General features: G+C 38.8%; 1 protein-coding gene across 5 annotated transcripts in view; it reads right to left on the reverse strand.

Annotated features, from left to right (window-relative positions):
• Window positions 1-178: 178 nt before the first annotated feature.
• The window catches only part of specc1 (sperm antigen with calponin homology and coiled-coil domains 1), a 108,190-nt gene continuing 96,149 nt past the window's right edge, over window positions 179-12,219 (reverse strand). For 4 of the 5 annotated variants that reach the window (XM_042499132.1, XM_042499131.1, XM_042499133.1 and 1 more), the window contains 2 exons: window positions 6,198-6,257; window positions 179-1,845 (listed from right to left, as the gene is read on the reverse strand). In XM_042499132.1, the coding sequence (XP_042355066.1) occupies window positions 1,756-1,845; window positions 6,198-6,257 (150 nt within the window). In that variant the 3' untranslated portion in view covers window positions 179-1,755. The remainder of the gene's footprint in view (window positions 1,846-6,197; window positions 6,258-12,219) is intronic. The other variant, XM_042499134.1, reaches the window with a different exon arrangement.

Here is a 12,219-nt window from a genome sequence, read left to right on the forward strand (position 1 = left end):
AACAATTTCTCTTTCTTTATTTTTTAAAGTAATTTTCAGGACATTTTCTTGTCATTTTTTTCTAATTTCTTGCAATTTGTGTGACCTTTCTTGCCAAGTTTTAGCTGTGTTTTCAAAAGAATTTAACCCAATTTGCTCACGTTTTAAAGGTTTCAATGCTCGTGAAAGGCGTCTGAATGCAGCACAAGAAATTGACGTCGTTCCTGGTCTCAAAGGGTTAAAGCTGCATTCACTCTAATGGCCAGCAGGGGGCGAAGTTTGAATGCATCGACGTTAGAAAACGACTCCAATTCTTTCTTTCTTTTTAAAAAAAGATTATTGAAAGATACATTTGAGAGTCCACAAATCATCGGGGGACCTCTTGGTGGCTACGTCCACTTCCTTCATACAGTCTGTGGTCACGGCGGATGTTGTTTGGTGAAAGACGACGTCGCGCTGCACACTCAGACACAAAGTTACACTTTGACCATGCATAGATCGACTGTGTCCTGGCAGATTTGGCACGTGTTGAAAATGACCAGAAGCGGAGAATTTGTTTCACAAACACTAATATTTAGCAAATAATGGAAAAATATATTTTCTACTGACAGTCGAAGTCAATATCACGAGGGTGTATTAGCGCCACTGGAGGTTAAAAAAATAATGAGCTGGGAGATGGAGGTAATTGAAAATAGGAATTTCCAAGATTATAGTCATATATTTACAAGAAAAATGTCGGATATTGTCTGAGATTAAAGTCGCAAACTAATGAAAGAAAATTTGGATATATTTTGAGATTAAAGTTGGAAATTAGAAAAAACTTGGATATAATCTGCGAGTAAAGTTGTAAATTTATCTCATTTACCGGTGACGTCTGTGGTGTGATGAGGTCAGTCAATCCTTGGAAAGTGAGGAGATGATATTCCTTAATAAAAAAAAAAAAAAAAAAGATTATAATCATACATTTACGAGTAAAACCTCGAGATATTCTTTGACAAAAAAGAAAACAACAAAAAAACAAAAAAGAATTTCCAAGATTATAGTCATAAAATTACGAGAAAAAACCTCAGATGTCTGAGATTTAAATTGTAAATTTATGAGAAAAAACTTGGATATTCTCTAAAATTAAAGCCGTAAATGATTAAAAAACTGAAATCCTAAATTTGGCATCTTTGATGTGATGAAGTTAATCTAAAAGCGATGAAGCGATGTTTTTCCTCGACTAAAAAAACAAACAAACAAAAAACACAAAACAAACAAAAAATAAACGTTTTTTTTCCCTTGTATATATTGCAACTTTAATCTCAAAGAATTTCTTTTTTTTGTAAATGTCAGAAATTCTTCTCTATTTTTTAGGATATTACCTCCTTTCCCTGGCTTTGTTTTACTCCAATTGTCCTCAAATGCTGTTGCATAATACAGAAGTTTTTTTTCATTTATTTTTGTTAAAATCAAATAATTTTCTCATCCTCTCACCTCAACTGCCTGTAAATCAGATGCTTCACTGATATTTTAAGATGATACAAATGAAAAAGTGAATGTTTTTCAGTCTTTGTAAATTTCAGCGATCACTGTCCCTTTAAAAAAAGAAAGAAAAGGGAAGCTCCGTGACTGTTTTAAAATCTCTCAAGAACAGAGACTTCCTCAGTCGTGTTTTTCGTGTCACACGGTGAGCGGGAGAAAGGTTACGGTGGCAGCGTTCGGTCTGTGCAGAGGGTGAAAGTAGTGCTGACAGAAAAAGTGCTGCAGTGCCTCCGAATCATCGTCTCCGGCCGGTCAGGTCTCAAAGTATTTGTAGATCTGAGAAACGTACTGCATGACGCTCTGCCAGTCCGGCCTGTCCGTCCTCATCACCTCCTCCATGTCCTGTTAGAGACGAAAACAAAAACATTTAGAGTTTTAAAACCTGCATCAACATCAGTTTTCTTGTGCAGCATTCAGACGCTTTTCTCCATCATTTTAACCTCTGAAACCTGAGAAAGTTTGATTTCTATCAGAAACATGGGGGAAACCTAATGAGACACTTAATTGCAAAAAAAAATAGTAAAAGGTTACAATAAATGATTTAAAACTCAGCAGGGATAGATTATCCTATATTATTAAAATTTACAGCATTTCTTCACTTTTAGACCACATTGAACGAGGTCTCGGTTGAAAACATCTTTACTTAGGTCAAATCTGGACAAGATTTTCCCAGATAAATATAAATATTAATAAATGCTTTCAAACCTGCGCAAATTGGCTCATTTTCTTTGAAAACATGGGAGGGCGATGAGAAGAAATTGGCAAAAAATAGCAAGAAATTAGTGAAAAGTTACAAGAAAATTATCAGAAAAAAGGTCAGGGAAAAAAAAAAAACTCCGAAAAGTATGTAAAGTAATGTAAAGTCTTGTCCCCTTTTACTAAATGTTTGTGTTCATTATGTTTTTCCAATGTTTTTGACAGAAATCAACCGACATTCTCACATTTCAGAGGTTAAAATGAACGTGAAAGGCGTCTTAATGCTGCACAAGAGAACTGATGTTGATCCAGGCATTAAAGGGTTAAAGTGTAGGAGTTATGACATTTTGACTGATTATTTTGAGCTTTACAAACAGGACCACTGTGAGGACAACCAGAGACAGTGTCCACAGATAAAATGCAGCTTCCTTCATATTTAATATTTTCTGCAAGTGCTCCGTGAGTGATCATAAAAGTGTGACCGTTAACGGCGAGCAGCGTTATTATGAAGTCACTCGTGACGGGAGCGTCTGCCAAAAGCCATAAATATGAACATTAGAGGCTTTTTAAAACATTACAGCATCCCCATCTGCCGAATCAGAGCAAAACATGCAACATCTGCAAGTTTCATCACACAGAAACGTCCTGAAATCTCAGATCAGACCGGGCAGATGGTAAACGAGGAGTTTCAGGGATTTGTTTTTCATTTGTAAATATTTTCTGATTTAGATGCTTATTTTTATGTGCTTTCATGTTCGTCATAGAAGTGTGTGGACTACAGTCACAAATTTGATGACTTTAGACTCAACTTGATCAAATCAAAAAAGACTTGCAACTCAGCTTGGACTTCAACGCCAATGACTCAAAGGAATAAACCACCCAAAAGTGAAAATTCAAGTAATTGTTTACTCCCCCTCATGCTGACAGGTGAAGTTTTATAGTCCACAAAACTCTGCCGGAGGTTCACGGGGAAAAAAAATACATAATTAAGCTACAAAATGTCTCCAGACTGCTCATACAAAGTAATCCAAGTGTCCTGAAGCCCCGACGTGCCAAGTTGTTTTGAAAAACATCACTAGCGTCATGTTTTTAGCTCTGTTGTAGCTCTGAGTGTGGGGGAAGCAAGAACAAAAAATACCTATAAATATGCAAAACAAGAGGAAAACCAAACTAATCAAGAAAATCCCACCAAAAGTTCTGAAATTAAAAATATCTATGCATACATTTTTTTCTGTGATATAACTTTAAATGTAAAATCCCCCCTTCTTTACAAACCAATTTTCTGGTCCTTTTGTCACCTTTTACTAATTTCTTGCTATCTTTGGGACATTTCCCGCCTTTCCCTCATTATTTCCCCCAAAAGAAATCAAACCAATTTCTCAAGTTTCAGAGATGAAAGTATCTGTGACAGACACCTGAACGCAGCACAGGAAAACTGAAAACTTAAAAAATGGTCTCAATATACGACTCTGGTGAGCTGTGTTACGCTGCAGACGCCACGCGGAGGCAAATCGTGGCCGAAAGCGATGAGTCAGACAGTGAAGCGAGCTTTCACATGACTCGCCATTGAGCCGCCGTCACAGTCGTTTCCCCGAGTTCAGACTTTTTAACAGAAGCTTCAGCACAGTCACTGCGCTGATGTCTCAAGCTCTTAACGGGAGGACGATCAGCTGCTCCTCCCTGCGTCTCTCTGACTCTTCTGTTTATGCAACGCAGAAAGAAAGCAGTTGAAAAGCTGGAAGCATGGGAACAAATTTCTAAATTTCCAACCACAAGCACGTAACGGGGAATTTATAAGACAAAGAAATATGAACTTTGGTCTCGGAGAAACATTCAAGCCTAATTCACTTCCTCGCTGACGTCCAGCTGGCTCTGCAAACGAGCTGTTGGGCTGATTTGTGTATTTTCAAAGTCGTCCCGGAGCAGTTATGTTGGCTGCAGTTCCAGAGAGAAGAAATCTCCGGCAAATATTCATCTTTAATCATGTTCTTTAAAACACAGAGCTGTCATCACAAGTGCAGAACAAGGCGAGACATCGTGCACTGATATAGAACAGGGAGGGACGGAGGTCACACTGATTTAACCCTTACTGTGCATGTCTCAGATCACATTCAACATACATTCAAAACAAGAATACCGCGTCGGGATTGCTTTACTCCGCGCAGCAGTCAAGTTGCATTTACAGTCTACGTCCACGTCTGTGAAAACATGGACGCTTCACACCCACAAGATCTCTACAATCAAAATTAGAGTCACCGAATGTCTCCCCCTCTGCTCCTCAGATATGATGTTGAGTAACGACAGAAAAGTGTTTTTGCTGAACATTATGATGTCACCATGAAGTTGGCCTTTGTCAGAATTTCATCATTCATTTTATCTTTAGTCTAATCAATTTTTGTTTATGAAGCTCCTTATAACAAAAACAATTTGCCTCAGAGGGCTTTACAGCAGACGACATCCCTCCGTCCTTAGACCCTCACAACTAACGGAAAAAAACCCTTTTAACGTGGGAAAAAACCTCAGGAAGAGCGACTGAGGAGGGTCGCTCTTCCAGGACGGACAGACGTGCGATAGATGTCGTAAAAACAATTACAGTAGATGACAAAATGATATTTAGGAAAGAAAAAGACAGATAGGAAAAGAGCAAAAGAGTCAGAAAGAGAGAGAAGTGCACAGCAGCACTAACGGCAACAACAACATAACAAATAACAATCATAACAGACAAAGGCGTGACTGATAATAATGACAGTGGAAGGAGGCGCAGCCAAAGGCAGGATCACAGCGTCAGTGCAACCATGACCATGATCCAACCGCAGCCATGACCTGGGAAATTAGCCATTTGTGTGAAATTTTGTCTTAATCTGACAAAGGGACTTGGTGCTTGCTGCTAACTCCACAAGTCTATCTGTGCGTGTCGAGGAGGCTTTCAGCTAGCATGTAAACTCTGGCGTGCAGATACTGCGAGCTCTGGTTGTGTCTTTTTGAGCGTACATACGTAAACGCGGCTTCCATACTAGGAGTTGCAAGCCACAACGAGACTAAAACTATGACACCACTGACGTTTTTCAAAACAACTCGGCACGTCGGGGCTTCAGGACATTTGGATTACTACAAACGAGCAGTACTTTTTTAAATTTTTAACGTTGGATTCCTGGTCATCATTTGCTTCTATTGTTTGTGAGAAGAACAACACCTCCTCTAAAAGAAGAACCTCCGGCAGTGTTTATGGACGATAAAACTTCACCCGACTTTCCATCTGTATGAAAGTGAGAAGATAATGACTAAATTTTCATTTTTGGGTGAGCTATCCCTTTAAATGATAATTTTAAAAAGGCATGGGAATCTAAATGATGAAGCATGACCAGGCTTTGGGTGTATCTGTGTGTGTATGAATAACAGCTGAATCTGTGACCTGAAGACACTCAAGTGACTGTCTGAGACAAATGAGTCATCATGTGTGACCGTTTTATACAGAAAAATTATGCACATGTGTTGAAATGTTTGAACTATTTCTCTGAATTTACGCCACATTTGCTACTATGAGCAAGTCGCACTGCGTCACCAGAAATAAATACGGTGGTGGTTTGTTTACGGCATGACAAAACACAAAGTGCTCGCAAAGTCTAAATATTTCAGTGGCGCAGCTGCTCGTTACTCAGCCGTTCAAAGTTAAATTATATTTGAATTATGCAGCGAGTTTCTCTTGATGCAAACATACATTTACAATTTCCAGAGCACAATGTGTGTGTGCATGTCTGTGTGTGTGTGTATGTGTGTGTGTGTGTGTGTGTGGCACAGGCACGAGGCGATTCAGCAACAGAGATAACCGATATGACACAGTGAAGCTCAAGACAGTCAGGAGGAAAAGTGGCCAGACAAACTGTTTCCAGTTTGTTTCCTTAACGTTATCTCTGTGTGTGTGTGTGTGTGTGTGTGTGTGTGTGTGTGTGTGTGTGTGTGTGTGTGTGTGTGTGTGTGTGTGTGTCGGCTCGACTCACTAAGGAGGGTTTGATCCCGATGCTCTCTGCAGCCTGGAAGGCTAAGGTCAGATTCCGGACCTGAAAGAAAAACAAACGTTTGAGAGACAGCGTGAGGCTCTCTGCACCTCGTCATCCTGCAGCCGCACACACGGAGGTTCAAACGGCAGCAGTGAGCCCACAAATACAATTATAAACCTTTACAAACACACAAAAGACAGCCGAAAATATACAGTATGTGAGGCTCAGCCTGTTTGCGTTTGCATTTCAGTGTATTATATTAACCACCTGTTTATTTGACGAGTGTAAGTCTATACTGTGAGCCTGAATTCCTTAAGATTTAGCCTAATTCTCCCTGTAAAACTGGGGGAATTTCTTATATAATCACTTCTTCACGTCAATTAAAGTGATCAATGAAAACTGGAGTGAAATACAAAATATCCTCATATGTAATATGTTTTTTGGGTATAAACAATAAATCTGAGTTTTAATGTCCATTTCAGGTCAAGTAATTTTCACACAAATACCCCTATATACATGGAAAGATAAGAGATGGTTATATAGCAAATGGTAAAAATTAATGTAAAAAAAAGACCTAATAAAATAAATAATAATAATAATAACAGATAGATGGATAAATAGGATATAAAAATAAATGTAAATAAATACATAAACACACATACATAACAAATCATATTAAATTAAAATAAATTGTTATAACACAAAAAAGATGGCTATAGTGATAAAAAAACGTAAAATTTTAAAAACTATGAATAAATGAAAAAATTAGTCGTTAAATGTCTAAGTTTCAGTGATGATTTCTGTAAACATATAAATATATATATAAATATATACATATATAAAAACAATAAATAAATAAATAAAACAAAATACATTAAAAAAAAAATAGAAAATTGCGTTCAATAAATATGGTTAAAATCAGTAAAATAGTGATTAAAAAATAATCTATGTAAAAATTAATATTATACAAAAATAAATATAAAAAAATGATAACAAAAATACAATTTACAGTAAAAAAAAAAAGAAAAAAATTTAAAAAAAAATAAATAAATAAAAGAAGAGAGAAACTACCACCAGACTTTGTCACCAGACTTTCTCTATGCTGTTAAATGTACGCCATGAGTAAACAACAACAAAAGAAAAAAACAACTAACACAGTCTGGTAACCCATTAGAGACAATATATACATACATATTCATGTACAAACCGCACTAATTAAGCGAAAACAATAATACAGGGATGTCATCGCGCTGTAAGATGGTTGAAGAAGAGTCATACAAGTCAGTATTCTCAGATATCGGGGAATTATTTGTGAGCACTGTTGATAGAAACTTTTAGCCGCTCTCGACATGAAGAGATTGCAGGTCCATGAGTCGCTCACAGTGACTCTCACGAGCACCGAACTGTCGCATTAACTGCCTCTGCACATCAGCACGGCTGAGATGATGAATTTATAAATCATAAATTCTTGATAATCAGCTCTGCAGCTGTAGAGTGCATATTTGAAAAAGCATTTTTCCTCTCTTTCGCCTGAAATATAAGTCCAGCTATAAGATTGTTTTCTTAAAAAACATTAGATGATGGAGAGTGGAGGCGGACAGATCGTATGGGAGCAGACTGGGTGTTTGGGCCTCAGGAAAGTCACTCAGCAAGACTTATTAAAGCAAACGGGCGTCTTTTGAATTATTCACAGAGATGTTTCCATCACCTGCTCTGTGCTGCACATTCGCACCGACACCGTGCACGCATGCCGACATGATTAAACCGTCACACAGGACGCGTCAGGCCTCTCGGAGGTGTTTGCCCATTGTTTTAACGCCGCCGCGGGCTGACAGACCTGCAGTCCCCAGAGAGGAACCATATTGTTTGTACAGTTTAGTGAACATACCACCTGCGTGTCCACATTACAGAGCTGTCGACGCCTCGCCGTCCAGAAGCTGCCGCCCTGTGCTCAGGATCACGTACAGTTTGACTAAACTCGTGCTGCATTCATAATTTATCTTCCGGGCGTCTCTTAATGCGTGGACGCCGTGTGGACAGTATGGCAGACCTATAAAATGTCTGCAGCTTCATAAAGGACGTCTGGAACGTGCAGCTTAATGGTGGAAAAAATGACTCCTGGTAAAAATGCTTTCAGAGCATTACAGAGTTTATTTGCCTCCTGGCAAACATTACATCTTTCAGACCTTCACTGTGTCAGCATATTGTTTTTCCCAACGTTTACAGGTTCATGTTTTCCACAACTTATTGAGCTTATTGAGCCTTTATGTGCGGTATTTTCTGGAGACACAATTCTGCAAGTTTGAGTCGGAGAGGAGACGAAATGAGACACGAGTGTATCTATAAAGTTCCCAGAGTCTTATGTTCCTTACCTCATCCTCTCAATATGACTAACTAATGAAACTTTTTTTACGTTCTCAGCTATGTTTTGTTTTTTTCCTCAGTAAAATAAAAAAAAGAAATTTGTTTATAGCCTTCACATGCAGCCCATCGCCAGAAAAAATGTTGGCATTATAATTTTCTGCAAACAGACATATAAATCATAATGTAGCAGATACTCTTATGTTTCAACAGTGCTGTGGTTAACATGCGGTTATGTTTAGGCACAAAAAATACTTGGTAATAGTAAAGAAAAGATCATGTTTTGGCTGAAAATACCTGGTTTGAAACACAGCAATCGGTCACTAAAAACATCCACATTTGGCAACTGAAAAGTTGCTGGAAAAGCAGCAATTACTCATTTTCTTGTTTGTTGGTGTCAAACTGTCTGAAGCTTGGCAGGTGAAACCGCTGAAAACACGGCGACTACAAAACGACCATGTTTGGGGACTAAAATGCTGCTGAAAAAACAGCGATGAATCCTGACGTTTAGGTTTAAGCACAAAAAATACTCGGTTGTGGTCGGAACAAAATCATGTTTTGGTTTAGGGGACCTAGTTTAGACAATACCCACTACAGGACACCCATGTTTGTGCTAAAAACTGCTGAGAAAAACAATAATGACTTCTAAAAAACATCCGGTTTTGTTATTGGTGCTCTGCAGCTTGGCCGGCTTTTCACCATAAACCATCTCATGTGCTATGTCACTTTAGAAACTTTGATATGATGTGTATGAAATGTGCAAATGATACATATTTGTGTTTGCAGAGACATTTTTTCTGTCCACTGGGCTGACTGATGTTCCCTGAAACCTGTGTGCTTAAACGACAGAACTGGTTTTCACCATTCAAACTGCATTTAAAACATCCATCTCCCTTCGGTCTGTGAAGCCAACTCTTACCAATCTCTGACAATTTTAGTTCATATTAAGAGACTTACTGTAGATAGCAAACTGGATTCTGCAAATCTGCTGTGAGGAGTTCAGCTCACTAAACAAACGCAACGTCCTTCTCATTTAAACTCAGCCTCGTACACAGGAAAGGATTTTGTCAGCAAAGCATCCAGTCATTGTTGCAGTAACCTTCATGGGGCTCTTTGTCATGAACACCGTGCACCGAGCTGCACATGTGAATGACCTCACTGCTCTTTCTTTTACTTCATTTTGTCAAGTGCAATTGCACAGTAGAGTCGTCTGTTCAGAGACACAACAGGCATAAATACGGGGCTGTCTGAGGTGTACGCAGGGAGGCTGTAATTAGGCTCGTTTGAGATGAACTGCGCCCGGAAATTAGACGAAATCAGGCAGCAGCAGCAGCAGCAGGAGGCGGTGACCAAAAGCTGCAGTCATGTTCACGTTGGACACTTTTTTTAGCAAAGATGCTTTGTTTCTAGCAGCCTTCAAAGAACGTACAGGAAGTCACAGAAATATCTACATCCTGTTGTGGGCCACATGTTATTATCATCAGCTATGCAAGATATGTTTGTTAACATTTGAAATATTCATTCAAAACATGAGACAAATAGTCTACAACAGCAATATTCAACTCGGAGCCTGCGGCCCAAATCTGGTACCCGATGGGGTGCCGGGTGGACCCCCAACCCGTCTCTAATTCACAATAAAAATTAAAATGATTTACACAGGGAATTATTTTTGTACTTTTAGTAAACATAAGATGGCAGAGTGCAAAAAACAGCGACCAAATATCAGAGAAATGCCCTAAAATCCTATTATATGTCCTGAAATCAGGGAAATGCCCAGAAATCCAAGAAACGTCCTAAAATCCTAAAAATGTCCAGAAATCCTAGAAATGTCTCAAATCCTAGAAACTTCCTAAAATCCTAAAAATGTCCAAAAATCTGCTGCGTCTGGCCTCTTGTCATTTTGAAAAAGTTTCCCCCGAGCAAAACAAGCTGAGTATCCTTCGCCTACAAGCTAGCAGGGTTAAATAATGAAAATCACAACAAAAATTAGGGGTTTCTACAAAACACGGTGTTTGTGGTCAAAACTAAGCGCCAACTAGCTCTACGATCAGGTGACATCCAGGCATTTCCCATCATGCCCCGGGTCTATAAACTGCAGCCTGGCTGATTTTGTGAAGTTATTGTTGGCCACACGTGCGTGACATCAGAGGAAATCGGGATGAAACGGACACAAATCTCTGCAGCATGAGTCGTGCAGCGATCAGTTCTGCACAGGGCTGGTTCATCTCGGATGAGCCTGTTTTTTTTTTTTTTTGTTTGTTTTTTAGTAATTAGGAAAAAAAATGCTCAGCAGTGAAATCTGATTACTGAGTTCATCTTCTGGGAATACGCTTAATAAAAAGCAAAACTGTTCTAAAGGCAAGTTTTGCACGTCTTTCAAACATCCTGATAGTTTTGGACAGTCTCAGACTCTGTGTGTGTGTGTGTGTGTGTGTGTGTGTGTGGTCGTCCATCAGTCAGCAGCCCAGAAAAACATCATGAATTCCATCATTTCCTTCCTATTTGTTATTTTATGTCCCTCCCTGCATTATTAATTACCACTTTTTATCTGCAATTAAGTCCAGTTTTATTCATAAAGCCCATTATCACAAATCACAGTTTGCCTCAGAGGTCTTTACAGCGCACGACATCCGTCTGTCCGACTTAAAAACTTCACCCCAAAAAAACCTGTAACTGTGAAAAAAACAATAGAAACCTCAGGAAGAGCGACTGAGGAGGGATCCCTCCTCCAGGACGCACAGATGTGCAATAGATGGTGTAAAAAACAAATAAATTACAGTAGATGACAAAATGATATACAGGGAAGAGAAAGAGAGAAAGAGAGGGAGGGAGAGAGGTGGAGAAGTGCACAGCATCAGATAATGGTAACAATAACGTAACAAAGACAAAATAATAAACTGTAATTTATGTCAGCATGTAATGTTACATGCAAATACTGCAGTTTATGTAAGAGCCGATAACAGTCACGTGTATATTAATAGTGGTGGTGCTCATCTCCAGTTCTCATTTTCTGCGATAACCAAACTGTTATCTATTGGTTTTTCTAATATCTAAAAAAAAAAGTAATGAGCTGCTCAAAAAACATGACATAACCAACCCAACATGATTAAACCTTTTTCTTCTCTTTTTTCGAACCCTGCTTCTAATTTGGATGGCGGAAAGCCGAGAATATGTGCAACCCTCATCACTCTTGACCGGGAGAGCTTAACATTTTTTGTGTTTTCAAGAAATACTCAGCATGCAGTCTCACACAAACTCTCCATCACTGGACGGCTTAACAGTTTCTCTGCTGATTACGGCGGTGCAGTTTGACGCAGAAGTCGAGCAGTGTATTAAATGTCAAATACTGAAATTTAAAATACTGAAATGGACCGCTGAATATCAAAATATAAACCATGCTTTTGATGTCATGTTTTGGGGCTTCACAAATGTTTCTGAGGGTTTCTGCACTTTGATGCTCTGGATGTTGACATGGGAAGTCTCATAAACATCACTGTTCTGGTACAAAAACACAGAATTGCTCATAAATAAATGTATAAGTATGTGTGGGTATATATTTAGCCTTTAACTGGCGCTGATGCAGCTGCTTTGCATTTTGCTTCACACTTACGCACTGCTGCACCTCTTTAAAATGTTGTATTCTCCTTAATTTTGTGCGTTT

The sequence above is a fragment of the Plectropomus leopardus genome, chromosome 13 (genome assembly GCF_008729295.1).
Source record: "Plectropomus leopardus isolate mb chromosome 13, YSFRI_Pleo_2.0, whole genome shotgun sequence".
Lineage (NCBI taxonomy): Eukaryota > Metazoa > Chordata > Actinopteri > Perciformes > Serranidae > Plectropomus > Plectropomus leopardus.